Raw genomic sequence first — 22896 nt, 5'->3', positions numbered from 1 at the left:
TGTTCCAGTCCATGCTGAATCCACTCCCATATGCAAGTTCTTTGTGATCTTGATTGTCTTCTGTCTGGGATCATCAGGGTTGGCATAGCAACTGGGCAGGGCTCCTGTGGATGTGCTGGTATGGTGAAGGGATTATGGCGCCCTGTATCAAACCTTCCCCATTTTGTAGTCTTTCCTTCATGGAGTAAAATAAAAGTGGAAAAGTGCAAATCCGATGTATGGTTGATTTTCTATGAATTTATAACAGAAGTGTAGCGTATGTAGTGTGTGAGTGTGTGTGAAGTTTGTACAAACTGAATGATGGGGGGGGGAGGTTCCTGCTACATTGTAAACTGTTTAAACCACAATTATATAATTCTGGACATGGGAACCTCATACTTAAAACCTCAAACTTTCCAGGATTCAAACATTTGTTGCTTGCCCTTTGGTCAGGGTACATTAAATCCTCAAGGCACATTCCTTTCAAACCAGGGATGGGCAGCTTGCATAGCCTTAGGCCTAATTTCAAAAACTCTCTGCTAGCCATCAGCTCAGACAGGACAGCGGGGAGGAAGAGGCAGAATAAGAAAGGAGGTGGCAAAGAGAGAGGGAGGGAGAATGGCAGTGGTATAAATTTCTTTTCTGTGAACCACCCTGAGACCTCTGGGTATAGGGTGGTATATAAAATCAATCAATCAATCAATCAATCAATATTTCAGGGGACTAGCTGAAATAAGTATTTGGCTACCAAACTGGGTCCCAATTGGGTCATCTTGAATAAACCATTACTGTATTTTGAGCTGGGTGCTTGTCGCGGGAATTAGGTTCCTCTCTGTTGGTGTTCATAAGTTGATTGTCCTAAACATTTAAAACATAAAAAGCTAACAAGAATCCCTAGCTGGGCTGGAATTATTATTATTATTATTATTAAATGCGTTTTTAAAAATATCATTTGAATGGATTTGGCCGGGGGAAAGGTGAGCTAACAACAAATGGGAGGGAGCACAGAGAGAGAGAGAGAGAGAGAGAGAGAAAGAAAGAAAGAAAGAAAGAAAGAAAGAAAGTGTCCTAGACCCTCCGAATCAGAGAACCAGGAGTGGAAGGAGGAACTTATAGCTCCCGGTACAGCAGTGACGCAGACTGCGTTTCCCGCCCGGACTCTCTTAATGGCCCTACCGGGCAGTGCGCGTCACTTCCGTTAGCGCCTGCGCAGTTCTTTCCGGCGGCTCCGTTGCGGCTAGCGCTGCTCAGCCAGGAGGCTCCTTCCTCGCGCGCACCAGCATGGCGACGGATTCCTGGGCTCTGGCGGTGGACGAGCAGGAAGCGGCGGCGGAGTCGGTGAGAAGGCAGGGAGGGGAGAAGCCCGGGTGGGGTGGGGGGGAGGGGACCCTTCCTTCTTATTATGGTATTTTTTTCTATTTCCCGTAACTCGCTTTTCCTCTCAGGACAGCATGTATTGCTCTCCACGCGTTGCTGGTCTCCGTGGTTTACAACAGCCCTGCGAGGTAGGGCAGGTGGCCCAAGGTCACGTGGTGAGCTCCATGGCTGAGGGGTGGGTGTGATGAACCGTGGGCCTCTTTAGTCGTTCTCCCAACGCCCCATAATTATTTAATAATTCATTTATTACATTTATATAATTCGTCACCTTTTCCTCCAAGGAACGAAAGGCCCACTCCACCCCCTACCCCCGTGTTATCCTTGCAATAACTATGAGGTAGGTTAGGTTAAGAGGCAAGCAACTGGCCCAAAGCCACCCAGTGAGCTTCATGGCTGAGTGGGGATTTGAACCCTGGTCTTCCAAGTCCTAGTCCGACACTTCGACCATCACATTTTCTCCCCTCCCCCTTCTAGAGGTTGCTAGAAATGCCCATCAACCTTGCCTGTGGTTAGGGATGAGCAGAGTTGAAGTTACAGCCATGCAACCCTTTGGGAACACTGTTCTAACCCCCTGCACTTCACTGCTCGTAGGCATGCAATCCAAAGTGAGTGCAATCAAAATGAATGAGCCACCCCCAGGGAGCCTTTTTGGCTGAAAGGTGGCATATAAACAGATAGTAATGTAACTTCCCATGGAGGTGCCTGGAAACAGCCTCAGACTTATGCTGTCTGTTCTTCCATCACATGCATGTTTTGCGTATTAACATCCTGCTTTAACCCAAGTGGCTGAAGGCAGCATGCATAGTTCCCATTTTATCGTCACAACAGCCTTGTGAAGTACTCTTGCTAGTGAGCCTCACGATCAAGATAGCTTCCCCAGTCTTTGTCCTCTGTGGTGCCCTGCAAATGTTGCTGGACTGAAGTTCCAATCATCCTGGACCATTCACCATGCTGGCTGGGGGCTGGTGGGAGTTGCAGTCCAATAGTCTCTGCAAGTCACCATGCCTACTCTAGTTGCTGCACCACACTATCCACAGGCACACAGTCTGAATTGTGCGACGTAGTTAGCGGAAATAGAGGCTGTACTTGTTGCAGTACATTCTTTTAACATTTGATCTGGCATTCCATGCTGCCTTGGTAAAATTCTGCATTTTTGAAAGGTCATGTATTCCTGGGAGGAGCTAATTTCCTTAAAACAGAGGTTTGTGGTTGCATTATTAATGTTGGAAGGGAGGACATATTTTCTGACCCCACTGGAGGAGGGAGGAAGAGAACTGGTTTCCTAAATACAGAGATTATTTAAACTTTTTAAAAATTCACAGGTATATGGTTTTATAGAAATTGGTAACTTTGTCTGGATGCTTAAGTGGGCCGTGGGCCTTCATGGTGTAAGCAGAGTCCCATAGTGGATGGACATATGATCTGGGCAGATTTGTCCAGGTAATCCAGAAATGGGTGCCAAATACCATGGAAGGAATCTGGCATTTCTTGTCCCATTGGGATATATGTATGTTTAGTGCAATGCCATTATCTGGGATACTTCAGTTGGTAGAACGTGAGACTTCATCTCAGGTTTAGAGCCCCATGTGGGGTAAAAGATTCCTGCAATGCAGGAGGTTGAACAAGATGACCCTTGTGGTTCCTTTCCAATTCTATGATTCTATTGGGGGATAGCAGGGAAGTATAATATATCTCCAACCAGCTTTTGTGACACATGAGCTAAAGCTGTAGTGCTATTTCCGTGTTTCCTTTAAAGGAATGTGATACTAAATTCAAGATATGGGGGGAAAGAATCTGGTAGTGGAGATAAAGCAGTTGCTTGCAGTCTGTGTTTCTCTCTGTATTTATTAGCCAGTGTTATCTTTTTAAAGTACTTAAAACTTGGGGATTTAAAGAAAAAACTTTTTAGTGGGTAAAGCACTTGAAACTTTCCTTATTTTATGTAACAAAACCCTGCATATCTGTCCCATTCAAACAAATTTGTCATGATACATGCCCTGTACAGATCTTTATTGTTTAGCCACAGGCAGTGTTAGAAACTGAGATATGAAATCTAGGAGCTAAATGGCACCTTAAATCTAAGTTATGGGTGCAACAACAATGTCTAGGGACATTTTTAATAACAAGAATACAAAGTTGAAGATGAATGAACTGCAGCTAAAATATTATATTCATTTTTCACATCGTCTAGTCCTCATCTGAAGGACCTAAAAAGAACCCAGCTGGATCTGTTATGGAATCCACTTTTCACAGTGAACATTCAGTAGCCTATGGGAAGCCTATAAGCAGCACATGAGCGCAACTTCACTCTCCCCTCTTGTGATCAACAGGAACTGGTGTTCGGAGCCATACCTCCTGTAATACTGGAGGTAGTACACAGCCATTATGTGTAATAGTCATTTATATCCTTATCTTCCATGAATTTGTCTAATCAGATTCGAAAGCCATCCAAGTTGGTGGTCATCACTACATTCTTCTCCTTTTCCTGCCTCCCCAAGTATTTCCGTTTGTCTTTTCCAGCTGACAATATTCTGTGGGTATGGGCCATGCTTAATCCACATTGCCATGTTTTGGATGTGCTTTTTGACTTTCGCTTCCAACTGTGGAGCCCCTGGTTCAGAATCTTGCATCTGCTACCAGCTCACTCGCTGTCAGTGGGAAAATAGCTTTTGATCAACCTCTGTACTAGTGTTTCTCAAACTTGGGTCTCCAGCTGTTGTTGGACTACAGCTCCCATCATTAGGACCAGAGATGATGGAAGTTGTAGTCCAACAACAGCTGGGGACCCAAGTTTGAGAAACAGATTTATACCTTCCCATCTGCAATGTGGGGACATACTGGTCTGCCTTATGCCAGGCTGGCAGTAAGAATGACTGCAAATGTACAAAGCATAATGATGAAGAAACTGGACCAGCCGTAGCATTTGGGTGACTTGTTCGGTTTTTGTTTTTTTAGATGAGCAACTTGCACCTGAAGGAGGAGAAATCCAAGCCAGACTCTAATGGTGAGCATAACCATGACTTACTGGGTTGAGCAAGCCAGCAACTACTTTTCCTCTTTCCCCCAAATCTTTCTCTTTTTCTGTTTCTCTATTCCTTTCTTGTTCTTGCTATGCAGCACTCAGAGCAAAAGGCAACCCTGACACTGTTGCTGCAGCTAGAATCGTACAAGGCAGGACAACTCAAGGCACAGGTGGGGGAACTGGATCAGCTGGTGGGCCAGATCCTTACCTCCTTCCCCACCACCACCCACAGGCCAACTTTGGCAGGTGTGCAGGGGACCACACCTGTCAGTCGCCTGGTGCCATTATGATGTCAGGTGATGACTTAAAGGGTGCTCGCTCTCTCGCTGGCTGATGGGTGCTGAGAGCAGCCCTCTCAGTCGCACTAGGTCAGCCAACCCCAGTGACATCTTTTGTGCTGGATGTCACCCTTGATGTCATATGTTGGAATGGTGCATGTGGTTTGTGGGGGAATCCTTCTTGTGGGTCTAATTAGAACCGCAGCCGGGATTAAGGCTGCAGGCCAGAGATCCACTGCTGCTGAATCTTAAGGGAATCCAAAGTTGGCTGGGGAGGTTACAAAAACAAATCCCTGTTGCTGGCACTTAAACACAAACAATATTGTGGCATAACCTTTTGGGGACCAGAAGCCACCCTGACAGGTGCACAAAGCAGTCTTCTGAGTTGGCAGGTATTTGTACATATGGGGTTGGTGGGTGGTAAATGTAACTGTAGACCTGAAAGGGCATGCAATACAATTAGTGGCTGCATCAGAAATGAATAAAAGGTTCAGTTGGTTTACTTGTGACTTGCTTCCCCCAATAGCTGCAGCTGTTAAATTGGCAAAGCAAGCTGGAGAGTGTGAATATTGAAGTACTTGCCAGTGTGGTGTAGTGGTTAAGAGCGGTAGAGTCATAATCTGGTGAACCGGGTTCGCGTCTCCGCTCCTCCACATGCAGCTGCTGGGTGACCTTGGGCTAGTCACACTTCTCTGAAGTCTCTCAGCCCCACTCACCCGACAGAGTGTTTGTTGTGGGGGAGGAAGGGAAGGGAGAATGATAGCAGCTTTGAGTCTCCTTCGGGTAGTGATAAAGCAGGATATCAAATCCAAACTCTTCTTCTTCTTCTTCTTTTAGCAAGAGAGTGATTCCAAGTCTCGGCTCAGTCCCACAGTATCACGTTTGATAATGAATTTAAGTCAGCTACTGTAGTTCAAACCGACTACAGTCATACCTCAGGTTGCGAATGCTGCAGGTTGCGCATTTTCGGGTTATGGACCTCACTGAACCCGGAAGTACCGGAACGGGTTAATTCCGGGTTTCGGTGCTCGCGCATGCACAGAAGCACCAAATCGCGGTGACGCGTGCGAAGATGCGGCGCTACGGGTTGCGAACGTTGCTTCCTGCACACAGATCATGTTCCCAACCCGAGGTTCCACTGTATTCCCATTCAAATTCCTCCAGATAACTTGTTCAATCTATTTTCACCCCACCCTAGATCACACCAACATAGTTCCTCTTCAATTTATTTACCCCAATTAATTTATAGATTCTGCCCCAAATAAGTTAATTACCTTTCTGTTCCCCTCGTTTGTTATCCCATCCCACATTATCCCTAGATAAATGCATCTTTTCATCAACCCCTCCAAATTAACATGCAGCAACCCAAAACCATTGCCCAGCCAGAAATACTTGGGGCGCTTTCAAAAGGATTTGGGAGCCTCCCCCCTGTGGGCAACAATCCGCGCCTCCCTGGGTGAGAGATTGGCATATGTAGCGTGTGGGCTTTACCTAGCCTGTAAAACTGTCTGGAAATCTAGCATAGTTGCCTATTTGAGCTCCTTGGCTTGTTGGTACAGCATGAAACACTTGACCCATTAAGGATGATTGTTCTGCTTCTGTTTAATTGTACCGTAAACTGTTTGTCCGAACACAGGAGCAGTTCTCAAGACAGATGACAATACGGAGAAGGTTGAAGAGGAGGAAAAAGGTAAGCCTCTTGGACCCCAGAGGGCAAGCTGGGGGAAAGCAAAGATAAACAGGGGGGGCGGGAATAACTCAGTGGGTAAAGCATGTCCCGTTGCACATACAAAAGTCCCTGGTTCAATCCCCTGCATCTTCAGTTAAAGTATCTGTGGTGGTAGTGGTAGGAGACTGCTGCTGGGCTCCAACTCCCATCAGCCGCAGGCAGCATAGCCAGCAGGTAGGGATGTTGGGAGTTGTAGTCCAACAACATATGGGGGCTACATTTCCCCTTCTGTGGCTGGTGCTCATGGGAGCTGTAGTTGGAAACATCTGAACATATCATGTTGGTGAAGGCTTCTGTCTTGTCTTGGAGAGCCACTGCCTGCCTACCTGGATCGACCAGTGGTATTACTTGTTCCTTTTGGGGGTGGAGCCATAACTCGGTGGTAGAGTGCCTGACCAAAAGAAGAGCCTACTGGATCAAGCCACAGCCTCCTTTTCTTGGGAGGCCTAGGCAGCCAAGTGTCACTGTCCAGTTCTTTTATGTCCTGAGGGAAAGCAAAGCCCACCAGGGTTCCATTCATGGTGCCAGCAGCTTTTCCATCTGCTGGTTCTATCTCAACCACTGGGACAAGAATCCACACCTTCCACTTTCTAATCCAGAGTGAAAGACTTGGCAGGATGTACCCCCGCCTCCTTCACAGTACAGATAATGTTCAGTGGATTTGAAAGGATGTTATTTTTACGGGTGTCCAGGGCCACATTCGCACGGCACATTTACAGCACTATCATAGAACTTTCAACAATCAGGACTCCCCAACCCCCCAACCAAAGAACTTTGGGAGCTGTAGTTTGTGAAAAGTTCTGGGAGTTATTAGGAGGCCCCTGTTCTCCTCCCAGAGTTACAATTTCTAGAGTTCCCTGGGAAGAAAGATGGCTTGTTAAACCACCCTGGGAACTGTAGCTCTGTGAGGGCATTAGGGCTCTCGGCACCCTTAACGAACTACCCCTCCCAGAATTCTTTTGGGGCAAAGCCAGGACTTTAAAGTGTTTAAAGTCATGTTTAAAGTGTTTAAAGGCACCAATTACAGGGGGAAGAGGTGTGTGTGTGTGTGTGTGTGTGTGTGTGTGTGTGTGTGTATCACTGACCTTCCAAAGGAGCCCAGCATGTTTTGAACAGAGTTCTTCCTCCTAAAGAACCAATTTCAGTTCTGGTCATTTTGTGCTGTTCATAATAGTCCATATGTTATAGGTGTCAGAGTATCAGTACTCTAGCTGCCATCACCCCTGGCCATTGGCCACGTTGGCTGGAACTGATTGGGGCTGGAGTCCCAACAACCTCTGGCTGCAGGTTGTTCATCCCTGCAGTATATGGATTAAATAGGCGCTAGGGAACAACCCATATCTCCTTTATTTTCAGTTTTCCCAAAGTGCTTTTACCAAAAATGTGCCAAGTTTGGTAGAGGGAGGACAGTGAGTCTCTGTAGAGAAGCATTGCCAACCTGCTGCCCTCCAGATGTTTTGCACTATAGCACTACTCGGTCCCAGGTCTCTTGGGTGTTCCACACTGCTTCTCCACACAGCTTCATTCAAACAAGGCCATAATTCGGTTGACAGAATTCAGAAGTGATGGTCGCTGCTGGCTTTGATCTGCTTCTTCCAAGGGATTGAACTGCAGACTACTTGCTCCCCCTTCAACATTTTCTTTCCTTCTTTCTGTCAGAGGACCGAGCCGCCCAGTCGTTGCTCAACAAGCTGATCCGCAGCAACCTGGTGGACAACACGAACCAAGTGGAGGTTTTGCAGAGGGATCCTACGTCGCCTCTCTACTCCGTGAAGTCTTTCGAGGAGCTGCGGCTGTAAGTGCCTCTCCCAGCTTCCCTTTTCGAGCCATGGGCCCATGTTTCCCTGCACCCGTTGGGTAAAATGAACTTCTCAGCTTTGCCCCTTCCTGGTGCAGCCCCAGTTTCTCCAGAAAGGGTGATCTTAGCGGGAGGGTGGTGGAGCTGCTGTGTAATTTGTGTGAGGTGGGACCCCAAGTTGCACTGAATGATGTGGACAAATTCTGGACTGTTACTGCAGGCAGAGATGCCCATTTCCTCTTACTTGATCCCAAACCGTGAACGGCTGGACTTGATTCAAATGTTCTGGACTTGATTCAAATCGTTAGGCTTGGCTTGTTCATGTCTCAAAAGCAGCCTTTTACATCTGGCTTGGACCATGGTTCATGGAATGCAGCAAAATAGCTTAAGCAATTCTGGAAGAAAATACTCCCGCCACCCTTTTGAGATAATGCTTACCCTCCTGTAGTTTTTATTATAAGTCCTTGCCATTGTTTAAAATAGAACATTAAAATTCTCGTGTCCCATTTTAGGAGGACTTTTAGGGTTGTATTCAACCAATACCAAATTAGAGTAGAAATGTTGAAATTATGGATCTTCAGTTACTTGTGCCTATTATCTTCAGTGGGTCTGTCTCTGAATGGGACTAGCATTGAATGCAACCCTTAGTTTCTGTTGCGGCACCACTAGCCTGTTAGGGACTAACATCTGGTCCCTCCAGCTATCATTTCCAGGCTGGAGTTATTTCTTCTGAGTCCTGCCATGGCCCAGGTGTGAGAGTTGCATTTGACGCACCTGAGAACGGGGAGCTTTGCCTCTCCCTAACAACTCTAGTTCATCTTAATTTTATTTTGACTATATCGTCAGCTGCCTTGAACTTTGGCTAGTAGGTGGGGTATAAATGAATGTTTTGTAATTGAATAAATGTTGCTGCCCTAATTATAGTTGTTGCCTAATTGAGCTGAGTTTGCCGTCGCTGTGAGGGAAGAGAGACCTTGCGTCATGGTTGTGGCATAGAGGCCGATCCGTGCCCTGCGTTAGCAGCTGGCAGCGTGGGTAGATAATGCTTTTCCTGGCTTTGTTCAAGTCCGTTTAAAGATGAAAAGCACCTGGGCTTAACGGTTGATCACCGTCTCTGCCAAGCACGCAGGGAAAACAGAGTTGCATCTTCTCTACGGAGAGATACAGCCTCATTTTATATGTCTTGAAAGAAGCCCTGTTGAGTTCAGGGGGCTTCTAGGGAAACACCTTGATATCAAATGGAAGAGCTTTGAAAGGGCTGGACAAAATTGTAGCTGCTGGTTTTCTCTCCCCCCCCCCCCCGCCCGCCCCCATTTCATGTCCCGGAGGCATTACGCTGCAAGCTCTAAAGCTGGATCAGAATATTTTTGTGGCCAATGTGCCCCACTGCCGCTGCCACCCTTCTCTGTGGCTAGTACATTGTGTGCATGTGGTTGCTAACAGCCCAGGATTCCAGCCAGTCTTTACAAGATTTATTAAGTCCAAAACTATGTACAGTACGGAGCTCTTAAAAGCATGTCTGCCTCAGTCACTATCAGTTGCCGGAAGTGGCTCGGGCCTGTTCCCCCTCCGGAAGTGAAACTTGCTGAGACACCCCCTTTTCCTCCTCTCCTTACATGAAAACCTAAGCGCCAGAGGCTGCTCTTTTCTCTCTACTATAACAGCCTTCAGATCTCCCTCCCTCTCATTTTCCATATTTCCTGACAGCCCCTCCTCCTCTCCCTCTGACAAACTGCAGCTGCTCATCAAAGGAGGCGGCTCTCTGTACATTCCGGTCTCTCCCCCCTTCTCTGCCAACTGATCCCTGACAGCTGCATTATGTGAAAGGGCTAAGGTACCAGTCCTCATGACAATGCTCCATTTTTCTCTCCCCTTCCAGCCTGCTAGCTCCTTTTCCTTTTGGTGTGTGTTCTATGCTCCCTATTCCTGGCCCTAGTTTCCTGTAATATGACCAGCTGTCCCTAACTTGTATTTCCTGTTCCAGTACATCAGGTTCCCTCAGTCTAGATGCTCTTGGACTCCAGCACCCATAATCCATGACGGTTGGCCATGCTGACTGGGGCTGATGGGAGTTGGAGTCTTAAAAACCTATGGAGGGCTACCCCTGAAGTGGATCTTTACCATGATGGTTCCCATCCCTGCTGCAAAGTTTGCACTGTCCCAGTTTACCCTATCCACAGGGCGATGCGCCTCCTCCTGTCAAGCCATACATACTTGTTTCTGTTGCCATACATACTTGGTTCTGTACTGGGAAATCCATTTGCTCAGTGGTGTCGAACACTTTGGGTTGTATCCAACTGTGATATACTCAGAGTAGACAAGATTGAACTTCATATTAGTCATGTCCATTAACTGCAGTGGGTCTGCTCTGAATTGCACCAGCATTGGCTACAACCCAGGGTCTGCCACTGATCACTACCCAGTGGCCTCCCTTTATCCACCTGGATAAGAAGATCCCATCTTTAATTGCTTTGTAGCATCCCATTCCTGCAGGATCTTCTAGCAGCCATCTCCTAAAGGGCCCTGCTTCTTGCCAAGGAGCTGAGTGGTTTTGTCTGGTGAGGGCTCTGTTGTTGGGAAAGATGCTTCCCTCCTTGTGCCCCTCCTTCAGGAGATTGCTACCAACTGGCAACTCAAGAGACCTCCTTTCCCTTATATCTTCAGCCGAGTGTTGCAGTCTGCAGGAGAGTTTTCTCCTGCGAGTTTCAAAAGTCGCAGTAACTCTGAGCAAGGGCTCTTAGTGTGGTGGCTGCCCCTGTTCTGTGAAACAGCATTCTGGAAGCAGTTGAATACATTTTTGTTCCAACAGGCTTCCCCAGCTGAATAAATGGGTCTTTGCCACAAGTGTCCACTTGTTAGAGTTTAAGTCTTGTTCTATTTGTGGTTTTAATTGTATAATTATATGTAAATCACATTGAAGATGGTGGTTTAGAAGGTGATTTTTAAAATCGGTTTCAATAATAGCTGGTAGACGTGGAGAGCGGGGAGGTTGGGGAAAGTCACTTTAGATTGTACACTCTTCTCTATTTGGAGAGCAAAGGATTTCATTGGAAAAATCAAAGGCAAGGCTAATTATAGTGATCTTCAGATAAGTCGAGTCTCCGGTTCCTCTTCACAGCCTACGTGTCTCCTTGGCAACGCACTCGAAAGTTCAAGGCTTCGCAGATTTCTGGCGTTTTGAGACAATGCCTGGCTTCTTTCCAGAGGGCTTTTCCAGAGCCCGTACTGGGCCCAGAGTGGTTACATGGAAAAGCCTGCAGCAGTCTTTCATGAAGCGGAGGATTGGGAAGGGGGCACCTTCACTCACCTTGTGGTCTCTCTTCCCGGATATGGGAAGCTCGGTGTTGGGAGATACAGGACAGATTGGTGAAAGGGCTTCTTCAGATAACACATAGGTAAACTTACGGAACTCCCTCCCACAGGAGGCAGTCACGGCCACTGACATGGGAGGCTTTAAAAGAGGATTGGACAAATTCACAGGGGGAGAGAAGGCTGTCAGTGGTTACTAGTCCCAATGGAGGCTATGCTCCACTATTGGAGTCTGTGATGCTTCTGTATGTCGGTTGCTGGAAACTGCAGGAGGGGAAGAGTGCTTTTGTGCTCACGTACCCAGTGTGAGAACAGGATGCTGGACAAGATGGGCCATTGGCCCTGATCCAGCAGGCCCTTCTTAAGAATGTAGGAAGCTCCCTTTGCACCAGGTAGGAGAGTCCGTCTAGCCCAGTGCTGCCTTCTGGGCCCAGTAGCAGCGCTTCAGGATCTTAGGTTGAGACAGGTTTTTCCTGTCTCCTGTTACCTGACACTTTTAACTGGACGTTCTTGGGGTTGAACTGGAGTCTGTCACTTGAGCCAAGGGCCCTTCCCTACATAACAAGCTGTCTTTATATGGAGTCAAACTGTTGGTCCGTCTAGTTTAGTATTGTCTGTACTGATTGGTAGCTCTCTGGGTTTTCAGATGGGAGCCTTTGTCTACCCTTCCTGGAGATGCCAGTGATTGCACTTGTGTGCAAAACTTGCAGCCCTTCCCCAGAAGGAATTGTGAGTTTTCATAATAAAGAACATAAGACACTGTCATACACTAGATAAGCCTGTTTGCTCATCTAGGAGACCCAGAGTTTTGTCTTCTCCCCAGGATCTCGGACTGAGAAGATTCTTCCACATCACCTGCTCCCCTGATGATTGCACCTGAGACCTTTTTCTATGAACTCATACCCCAAGCTATTGTTTCTCTAACCAGTGTTCTTCAACCTTGGGTCTCCAGATCTTGCTGGATTACAACTCCCATCATCCCCGACCGCTGACCTTGCTGTGGATAATGGGTGTTGTAGTCCAACAACTTCTGGGGACCCCAGGTTGCGGGACACTCTGCAGGCCTGGGATAGCTAACTTGTGTTTGACACCCATCAACCCCAGCCAGCATGGCCAGTGGTCAGAGAAGGGAGTCTGGAGGGCCGCAGGTTTCACCATTGCTGCTCTAGACGCTTTTCTCCCCACTGAGCTCACTTTGGTACACAGTGGGCTACCAAGGATGTTCAAAGCACCCTTTTGCAGTTGAGGCTTCCAGGCTCTCTGCTTCATGCTGGTTTGGGGCACTGTGGTATTTAAAAAGGGAGGTCCACATCTGCATTTTAACAAGGTATAAGAGTGTGTCAAATCTATTTTCGAAAAGCTGCAGAAGGGAAACTGGTGTTTTTGTTTCTTTGATTGCATCGCCTGCTGCTACTCCTACCACAGATTCTAAGGCATCTTCAGGAGCAAATGAAGTAGCCAACTTTTTAAAACTTTTAAAAACATGCCATTTTTAAAGCTACTGCATTCAGCAGAGACTGGCCCGGGAAGTGTTTGCCTTCATAAATGTGGGACTGGGAAAAGACACAGCAGAGGGCTTAGCCTTACTGGCCTTTTTTGCTGAGATTGCAATGTCCAAATCCATAGCCTCTGTTGCTGAGCTTCTGATGCTGCCTGTTAACTACTTCCTGCCCAGCCCACAGCTTCTCATCAGAAAAGCGAGGGATGAAATCCAGCTGCCGGGCAGCCATGTGTCAACTAGGGCTTATCAGATGGTTCGGAAATGGTACAACGGTATAATGTATGTTTGTTACTGTGCCCATTTGTTGCGGCAAGCCTCCTATTCAGACAGCTGCAAGGCCCAGTCCTGCTCTGCTTTTGCTGCAGGAGTGTGCTGTGCCTGCCTTCAGGCTGTTCCTTAGCAGCCTTTTTGCTTAGCCTTTTTGTCTTCTTCCTTGTAGGAAGCCACAGCTGCTGCAGGGTGTCTATGCCATGGGTTTCAACAGACCATCCAAAATCCAAGAGAACGCATTGCCCATGATGCTGGCAGAACCGTATGTATTGGTGCATACCTGTTGCAGTGCCTGATGGGTATGGGGCGGGTGTGGGGTTGGCTGGTTATGCCAGGTAGTCAAGAGAGTCTTCAGGCTGGGAGGGGCCCAAAGACTAGGGATGGTGGGCAAGCTTCCCTGTAAAGTTGCCCGTCACTTCTGATCTTCCTCTTCCCACTTCCCGCACAGCTTGCAGCTAGGTGTGCTTTGAAAGGAACATGTAGCTCATGGGGTGCCACAATGTGGCCCGACAGGAATTTTCCTTTTAATAGTCCCCTCCCCAATACACAAGTCTTATAATCCCCCCCCCCCCCACTTTGGTGTGTGTCTCCAGTCCACAGAACCTGATTGCGCAGTCACAGTCTGGTACCGGTAAGACGGCAGCTTTTGTCTTGGCGATGCTTAGCAGAGTGGAGCCGGAGCACAGATACCCCCAGGTAACAGCGGATTTCTTCAGCATAGTCTCCTCGGAGGGCCTTCTTGCCACTTTTGTGTCAGGCTTTCTTCTTTTGTGTCAGGCTTTCTTCTTGCCACTTTTGCAGAGCTCCTCTCTATTTACGGTGTAATTGGCCAATCAGCTGAACCATGGGTTGGAAGCCTTTTCCCAGCTTGAGGACCGCATTCCCTTTTAGGAAACCTTGTGTGGGTCATGTGTCAGTCGTAGAAGGGACCAAAGGCAAAGTGGGCCGAGCGACATGCATAAAAGTGGGGGGGGGGGAGGGAGGGAGAGAGAGAGAGAACAGACTGGGGATAGGTTTCTCCCTGGGAATGAATGTCAACCACTCCACAAGCATGGCAGGAACTGAGGCCATGTGGCGGAGGACACTGCAGGGTGGGCATGCGCTGCACCATAGTAACATCATAACATCCACTTGCCTTAGGACAGTGTCCCAGACTTGCCTCCTTCCTCTTGCAGTGTCTCTGCCTCTCTCCAACCTACGAGCTGGCTCTTCAGACAGGGAAGGTGATCGAGCAGATGGGCAGGTTTTATCCAGAGCTGAAGCTGGCCTACGCAGTTCGAGGCAACAAACGTGAGTGTGAACTCCATCCTGCTGAATAATACTCAGTATCTCACAAGCAGACTAGAGTACGCAGGCAAGGAAATGTCAAAAAGGGGATATAAGTCACCAGGGAGGGACCTAATCCTAACTGGAAGGCCTTTGTGGGGTTTATGTGGCTGTGGGACTCATCCAGATGATGCTGATAATAGCCTGAGCCAGTAGGATCCAGACCAGGCCAATTGGCCCCTCAAGTTGGTGTTTCTATAGTTAACCTGCTGGGTTGCTTACAAATGTGGGTTTTCTGGCTGACGGGGTTGATGAGCTCTTTCAATGCTGAATTTTAGACATTGAGAGTGAGGGGCTGGGGATGGGGAAGAGTTGGTTTCCACAGATGGTAGGAGACGAAGCACAGTTTGGTCGTCCAGCAGGACTCTCCCAGGAAAGCGCCCCCAAGCAGATAGTGCTGCCCTTTCTGGGTCTGCTGAGGTTCTGCCTACCTCACATCTGCCCTTGATCTCTTCCATGAATAGTGGAGCGTGGCCAGAAGATTGCTGAGCAGATTGTCATTGGCACGCCTGGCACCGTCCTGGATTGGTGCTCCAAGCTGAAATTCATTGACCCCAAGAAGATCAAAGTCTTTGTGTTGGATGAGGCCGATGTCATGATAGCCACCCAGGGTCACCAGGATCAGAGCATCCGCATCCAGAGGTAAGGGTGGACTCCTTGTACAATTGACTGGGTGCCTTGTCACCAGTTCGATGCCGGATTTCCCTGGCGCAGCTGTGCACATCCAGTACCCTTCCTGTTAGTTGCAAATTTCAACAGAAACGAAACTTACTTCTGACTTTACCGGCCTGAAGGAGCTTGGGCCTTGCATAACAGTAGTTGCTTCAGGAGCTCTGTTATCTCCCTATAATTGTCCCAGTCTGCCACGTTTGGCATTTTAGGTACGGTGCTACTACATTGATGGCTACCAGCCACAGTGGCTGACCTCTGCCTCCAGAGTTGGAGGCAGTAATGCATCTGAGTTTCAGGTGCTGGGAACCACAGGAGGGGAGAGTGCTCTTGTGCCCGGGGCCTACTTGCAGGTTTCCTGCAGGCTTTTGGTTGGCTGTTGTGAGAACAGGATGCTGGACTAGATGGGCCGTTGGCCTGGTCCAGCAGGCTCTTCTTAGGTTGTAGTAATGGTCACTAGTTTAGAAATCAAAGGGGATTAGACACATTTATGGAAAAAGAGAAGTCTCAGAAATGTAAGCTGTAGCAGTGATGGCTCAATGGAACCTCCAAGTTTGTCAATGTCTTTCTGAAAAAACTCTGCTGGGGGAGCAGGGATCCCAAGATGGCAGTGGAGGACTGTTCTCTTCAAGCCCTGATTGTGGGCTTCTGGGAACTTCTGGTCAACAGCTGTTGAGAAGAAAAGTCTCTGGCTAGAAGGGCCATTGGAGTTGTTCAGTTCTTACTGTGACTCTCTAGCTGAGGAAAGAATGTGACTTTTCTCCCCACCCCACCCGTATCCTATCTCTCAGGATGCTTCCCAAAGACTGCCAGATGTTGCTCTTCTCAGCCACGTTTGAAGACTCTGTGTGGAAGTTTGCCCAGAAAGTTGTCCCCGACCCCAACATCATCAAGCTGAAGCGGGAGGAGGAGACTCTGGATACCATCAAGCAGTATTACGTCCTGTGCAACAGCCGCGAGGAAAAATTCCATGCCCTCTGCAACATCTATGGCGCCATCACAATTGCCCAAGCCATGATCTTCTGCCACGTGAGTCCTTTTTCTGTTTGTTGCTCACCAACCCCTCTTGCTTTTGGCTTCATGCAAATCCAAAACAGTGATGCATCACTACAAATCCTCCAGTGGGGGCTGTGCTATGGCAGCCTTGCATTTTTTATGCGTATAGGAAGAAATATTTCCAGCTAAATAGCGGATCATATAGATAACACAGCAGAGGCCCAAAAGCACATAGTATCCTTTTGCAAAATATTTTTGGAGACAGTATTCATTTTTGGTGCTGGTTTTGCCCTTCTGCTATTATAATATTCACAACAGACTGTGTGATTCAGCATTTTCCTAAGTAATGGGACCCGATTTTCAACACATTCACCATCAATTTGTCTCCTTTCTCTCACTTTTATTGTATTAGTTGATTTTATCATTTGGGCACCATCCCATAGTTTTATAATCCAGCAGTCCAATGCTGGAACATTTTTTTTTTCCTTTCTTGAAACTAATTGCCATGCAGGCAGCTGTTGGAAAGTGTTGTTATCTCCCTGTCCTTTAACGAAACATAGTCTTTTACATATCCCAATGTTACTTGTAGCAAATGCCCTATTATATTCTCAATTTATTTCAACACTGAAGTCCAGGAGGGTATTATTTGAGGACATGGCCAAAATCTGTGTAGTATATCGGCACTTGTAGTCTTGCATCTCCAACACAGGTTATTTGATTAAGTCTAGCTAGGGTCAAGTAAGACCTGAAGATGAGTTTGTAGAAATCTTCTGAGACTGATGGGGAATACATATGCATTCTCCATTCCCAGGTTTTGATGGGTTTCCAGAAACTTGTCTCAGGATCTTTCCCCAGATCTCTTCCCATATTTCTGGATGGCTATTGGGCATTGTATCCAGTTTCACAATTAGTTTTCAGGTCTTCTGGAGTAGCATATAAGGGCTTTGAGGGAAGAGGTGGTGGCATCCCAGTTTTAAAAAAGAATTAAATCGGCTCATTTTTAAAAGAACTAAATCGGCACCTACACCATCTACTGCCATACTCAGAGAGAGAGAGAGCTTTTTGCACCTCAGCTCTGTTCTGACCTACTGGGAGGGTGAGTGTCTAATCCTGGCATCATCGAATGAAACATAGGCCTATTTAAGAGGCTCATGCTCAATGTCGGAGCCAATGCAAAGAGGAACTGAGCAGGAAGTACCTAAGTGGAGTTCTTCCTTTATTTCCAAATGTAGGGTTAAGCAGAGGTGGAAATCCCTTGCCATAAAAAAGCCCCTCTCTGTTGGTGTTCATGGGGGTGCTCCTCTTTTTGTTTCACATTTTGCAGACTCGCAAAACAGCTGGCTGGCTAGCTGGGGAGCTCTCCAAGGAGGGTCATCAGGTGGCACTCTTGAGCGGCGAGATGATGGTGGAGCAGCGTGCCGCGGTGATCGATCGCTTCCGGGAGGGCAAGGAGAAAGTGTTGGTGACTACGAATGTCTGTGCCCGAGGTAACAGTGTACTCCCTGTACTCTCCAAAATTGGCTTCGGGGTCAGGAGGACCCCTGGAATGGGGGCTGGAGGGAGGAGAGGGCAAACCAAAATACTCAATACCTCTCCCATTCCTGCATTGCAGGGGGTTGGACTAGATGACCCTGGTGGCCCCTTCCAACACTGATTTTATGATTCAGTTCCATTTTGTTTGTTTTTGAAAACAAAAAATCAGAACTAAGAGAACTTGGAAAAGGCTGCTAGATTTTAAGTAAATAAATTGGTGGCTGTTTTTGTTGGTATGTTTTAAGGGCACATTTTAGGTCTTCTGTGCTGCAAACATTCTGTGCTTTTGTAAACCTTATTCCTTCTATAAAGGAACGAGCTGTCCTCTCCAAATCTCGCAATGCTCTCCTCCCCTAGGGATCGACGTGGAGCAGGTCTCCGTCGTCATCAACTTTGACCTTCCAGTGGATAAAGATGGGAATCCGGACAACGAGACATATCTTCACCGCATTGGCCGCACGGGACGTTTTGGCAAGCGGGGCCTGGCCATCAACATGGTGGACAGCAAGCACAGTTTGAACATCCTCAACAGGATCCAGGAACATTTCAGTACGTCCTGCCCTGCTTCTTTCCCCCATCTTTTGTTGAGCGGCTTAAGCGGCTATTGTGCAACCTAACAGGGCACTTCCAAGTCGAATAATTGTGTGCTGTTCTGGGTGTTCTGCACCCCACATCAGAAAGGTGGGAGGAGTGGTGGAAACTTGAACCCCTATTTGCTGGGATCTCCAAGTGTTGTTGGACTCCAGCGGCCCCCATCAACATGGCGAGTTGTTGTGGATGATGGGAACTGGAGTCCAACACCATCTGGAGGGCCACATGTTCCCCCCTCTTAATCTTTTGGGATAAACTACGCATCTCCACCTGGTAATGATTGGATATCCTCAGAAACAGGCCTCTGGGAAAACCACGCTGTCAAACTGTTTGTGAGGACAGGTGAGGTTGGTGAGGCCTCTCCATCCCCAGCCAAAGCAACTTGGCCAAGGAGAATCTCTCCCTCCCAGACTGAAGCTTCACAATCACTGGATTAGATTAAAAAGGTAAAGGTAAAGGTACCCCTGCCTGTACGGGCCAGTCGTGTCCGACTCTAGGGTTGTGCGCCCATCTCACTTAAGAGGCCAAGGGCCAGTGCTGTCCGGAGACACTTCCGGGTCACGTGGCCAGCGTGACGAAGCTGCTCTGGTGAGCCGGCACCAGCGCAGCACACGGAAACGCCGTTTACCTTCCCGCTATAAAGCGGTACCTATTTATCTACTTGCACTTAGGGGGGCTTTCGAACTGCTAGGTGGGCAGGAGCTGGGACCGAAAGACGGGAGCTCACCCCACCGCGGGGATTCGAACCGCCAACCATGCGATTGGCAAGCCCTAGGCGCTGAGGTTTTACCCACAGCGCCACACGCGTCCTCTGGATTAGATTAGTAATCCTCAAACTCTGCCATGAGAGAGAGCTGCCAGTGTTGTCCCAAGAATTACCTTTTTTAAAAAAATAAATTGAATGCAATATTTCCCAACCTAGCTGTCCTCTATCTAGCTGCTGTCAGACTACGATTCCCCTCAACCCTGGTGGCCAGGGATGGTGATGGAAAGTCGGGGTGCACCAGGTTGGCCGAAGCTAATTTAATGTCCCTTGGGGGTTATCAACTAAGAAGGCGGACCACTATTTCTGTGGAAGTAGGCAAGGCCAGAACAGAGAGCCATGCCATCGGCTCTGTTCCCAGGGGACTGTCATTGTGTGTGCTGGGACCCACTGCACAGAAGGTGCCTAACTGCCTTCCTCTCTGAGAGATGGTGTCTGTTGTCTCTCTGCATGAAGCACTGTGCTGGACTTGCCTTCTTCCAATTAGGGATGTGCTCTGAGGCTTTGAGCACTGATTTGTGCAGTAGCAAAGGAGGTGGGCCTTCTGGGAAGGTGGCCGACTCTCAATCCTGTACACTGGGAGGCCACTCAGAGTGGCTGGGGCAACCCAGATAGATGGGCGGGGTACAAATAATAAAATTGTTGCTGTTGTTATTACTGTAAAAGTGAAGTGGTATGTTTCTCCAGGTTCCGTTTTAATTGTGAAAAAGATGTTTGGCTGTCAGCCTTTAAATGTTTCTCACCACCCCCCCTCCTTGGTTTAACCTGAAGAGGATTTGGTTTGATGCAATCCCTGATCGTAATTCCAGTTCTTTCTTGATAATTTGACTCCACTTTCTCTCTCCCCCCGCCCCCTCCCCAGACAAGAAAATTCACAAGCTGGATACAGACGATTTGGATGAAATTGAGAAAATAGCAAATTGAAGCCCGGTTGCCGGAATTGGTGCACAATCCCTCCCACGGTAGCACTCCTACTGCAATTGGATCGCATCCTGATTGGCACACGTCTTAGCCAGTCACACGCAAAGGGACTTTTTAAAGATAACAAATACACAGAAATTACCTCAACTTTAAAAAAGAAAAAGAAAAAAGAGTGTGGCTGGACTTGATTTTTAAAGAAGTACAAACTTTGGAGAAAGGAGAAATGTTTACAGCAAATTTTAACTTCCTTTTTTATTTTTTAGTTTAGCCTTAAAATGGGAAGATATCTTAAATTCTAAAGATGATGCCAAAAACATAGCCAATCACTAAGTAGAGGAGAGAATCAGACACACCTGCTTTGATCTCTGTCAAGAGAGGAGCAACATTTTAACCATGGCCAAGCGGTATATTAAATATTCCAACAACCCAGTTGTATATAGAGAGGACCTTCTGTTCTTTGACGGAGAGAGCTCGGAAATCTGGCAAAAAGGAGTTTTTGTGAAATGGCGTTTTTCACTTAGAGCTTTCTGTTTCCTAGATCTCTGCAGATCACACTGCTAATTCCTTAGATAGGTGGTCCAGAGGTAATTGCTCTTCAGTAGGCTGAACAATCACCTGCTTTTAACTTCTCCCTTGCAAGGAACATGCCCTTAGGAACTGTATTCTAACCTGCTGACCTGCAGAAGCTTTTGGACTCCAAACTTGCAGCAGGCAGCATGGGCGCTGTAGTCAAAATATGATGGGTGTGATAGTCCAACTGCATCTAGGGAGGTCCTATACTGACCACCCCTGTTCTATGGAGTCTTGAGATCCTCAGTCACCACGCAGGACTGCCCAGAGCGGCTTGAGGGGAGAGCTGTTGCTTCTGGATATGTTTTTTGTTCACAGGTTTGGCAGAGGCAGTATCTGCTGTAGATTTTGGAAGGTCAGGCACCCTTTGTGAGCCTGCCTCCTCATTGCTTCAGGTCCAGGAGTCTCTTTTGGCTCTCAGCAAATGCATGGTCATTCCAGCCTTTGTGGTACCCCTGGAGCTGTCTTTGTATTTAAAATGCTGTTGTGGCGAAGGATGCCAATTTAGCACAGTGGATGTAGGGTGCATTATCCATTCTGCCATACCAGAAAAGGCAACCTGTACTACTTCGGTCAGGAAAAGGGATGAAGAGGTTAATCAGCAAGTCCTCCGTTGTGTCAGTGTATCGGGTAGATCTGCACTTTGCAAGCAGGGAGCAATGAAGAAGTAGAGGAGGATGGATTAAAGATTTGTTGGTTGCATGCCCCCATCGCCCAAGGAAAAGGATTGCAAAGGATGGCTCTTACTCTAGCAATACAACTGCAAAGCCAGTATAACCTCTTTCCTGGGCCTTGTTTCATTCCCATCGTAAAATCTGCCAGCAGGCTGCATTTTAGACAGGTATAACAATTCCAAGGCCACCTGGTTGCCAGGGTAGACTCTGTCTAATAGGCCAAGTTGTATTCCTGGCCTCTGTAGCAGCTGATCTGGAGGCAGGGGAAGCTCAGTCTTATCTTTGTGCCCTTCTGACACAAGGTGTGGCCGATTCCGGAAATCCATCTAGAACAGGGAATGGTGGACGTCGAACTGTCTAGGCCAATTCAGACTAACTTCTGTTGCAGCACAGCAAAAAGGGAACTTGGTTAGCAGTGTAAGACTGAAGTGTTAATGTGGTCAGGCAGGAAAAAGGGTGCATTGTGGGGCCAAAGACTTCTTGTACTAATGCAGTTTTTAAGTATGTTTTATCTTGAAAGGGGGGCAGTTCCCCCAACCTCATGACAGTTGGAGGATCGGGACAACCCCCTACTTGGCACAGGAATCTTTTAAAAAAACCTAATAAATGGTAAATTTTGTGGATTTATCCATATCCTTTTTTAAAATGTCATTTTAAATTTTTTTAAAACATTCCAGTTGTTAACTTCTGTTCAATGATGGAAATGTGGAATCTAAATATAAATATATACTTTAGGAAGTGGACAAATGCAGACTCCAATCAATTTGTGTTAAACGGCTTTAAGAAGTGGTGGAGCCATTAAAAAAAAATACATACCAACTTTACCAGGATATATCTATTTTTCTTCCTTGCAAGGGGGACAGCTGAGTGTGTGCTTTTTTGTGGCAGAGGCTATTCAACCACTTTCTTTATGTAGAACTGCTGAGTGACAATATTGAGAGCATTGTGCTGGTCTTGAATAGAAGATGGGTGGGCCTGCGTGGTTTTCCTAATGTACTTTTCAGTTGGAATAAAGAACCCAAAAGACTGAAATGTAGTCCTGGCTGCCTTTCTCATTCAGGTAGACTACTTTTTTTCAGCCAGAGTTGACAATTGTGTGTGTCTGTATGAACAGCCAGCTTTGCAGCACTGGACTGGGAGCAGGTTTAAAAAAATTATCCCAGGACTGTACTTCAGGAGGGATGTTGAGCAAACTGGGCAAGATGAGGTGGATCTCATGTTTAAGTCTTAAAAGGTTGTAGTTTGTATACATCTTAAGGTTTATTGTCAGTGTAGACAATAATGAGCTAGACTAGGGGTAGGCAACCTAAGGCAACCCAATCGCCTTCTCAATCCGGCCTGCGGACGGTCCCGGAATCAGCGTGTTTTTACATGAGTAGAATGTGCTTTTATTTAAAATGCATCTCTGGGTTATTTGTGGGGCATATGAATTCGTGCATCCCCCCCAAAAAAAGAAATAGAGTCCGGCCCACCACATGGTCTGAGGGACAGTGGACCGGCCCACGGCTGAAAAAGGTTGCTGACCCCTGAGCTAGACTGACCAATGATATGACTTTCTGTTGTTGTTGTTGTTTAGTCGTGTCCAACTCT

General features: G+C 47.3%; 1 protein-coding gene across 2 annotated transcripts; it reads left to right on the top strand.

The window, feature by feature from the left end:
• The first annotated feature begins 1176 nt into the window (after positions 1 to 1176).
• Positions 1177 to 22338, top strand: LOC310682876 (ATP-dependent RNA helicase DDX19B). Of its 2 annotated transcripts, XM_083452153.1 has the most exons (13): positions 1189 to 1317; positions 4312 to 4360; positions 4474 to 4548; positions 6293 to 6346; positions 8045 to 8180; positions 13433 to 13525; positions 13857 to 13959; positions 14439 to 14553; positions 15054 to 15231; positions 16050 to 16287; positions 17579 to 17741; positions 18145 to 18336; positions 20004 to 22338. In XM_083452153.1, exons 1-13 carry the CDS (start codon positions 1261 to 1263, stop codon positions 20063 to 20065), a joined length of 1515 nt encoding a protein of 504 aa, XP_083308279.1. In that variant the 5' UTR covers positions 1189 to 1260; the 3' UTR covers positions 20066 to 22338. The 2 variants fall into 2 exon arrangements, with proteins under 2 accessions (XP_083308280.1, XP_083308279.1); XM_083452154.1 differs by lacking the exon at positions 4474 to 4548 and having other exon boundaries at positions 1177 to 1317.
• The last annotated feature ends 558 nt before the right edge of the window (positions 22339 to 22896 follow it).

Source organism: Podarcis tiliguerta (genome assembly GCF_965153285.1).
Source record: "Podarcis tiliguerta genome assembly, chromosome: 8".
Taxonomy (NCBI): Eukaryota; Metazoa; Chordata; class Lepidosauria; order Squamata; family Lacertidae; genus Podarcis; species Podarcis tiliguerta.
The sequence above is the reverse complement of the archived record's forward strand: the minus strand, read 5'-3'. Positions and strand labels throughout refer to the sequence as shown.

Excerpts from the sequence above, each read along its gene's own strand:
- LOC310682876 (XM_083452153.1), top strand. The coding sequence starts at position 1,261 with ATGGCGACGGATTCCTGGGCTCTGGCGGTGGACGAGCAGGAAGCGGCG. Across the intron at positions 8,181-13,432 it reads TCTTTCGAGGAGCTGCGGCT|GAAGCCACAGCTGCTGCAGG; the intron begins GTAAGTGCCTCT and ends TCTTCCTTGTAG. Across the intron at positions 18,337-20,003 it reads CAGGATCCAGGAACATTTCA|ACAAGAAAATTCACAAGCTG; the intron begins GTACGTCCTGCC and ends CCCCCTCCCCAG.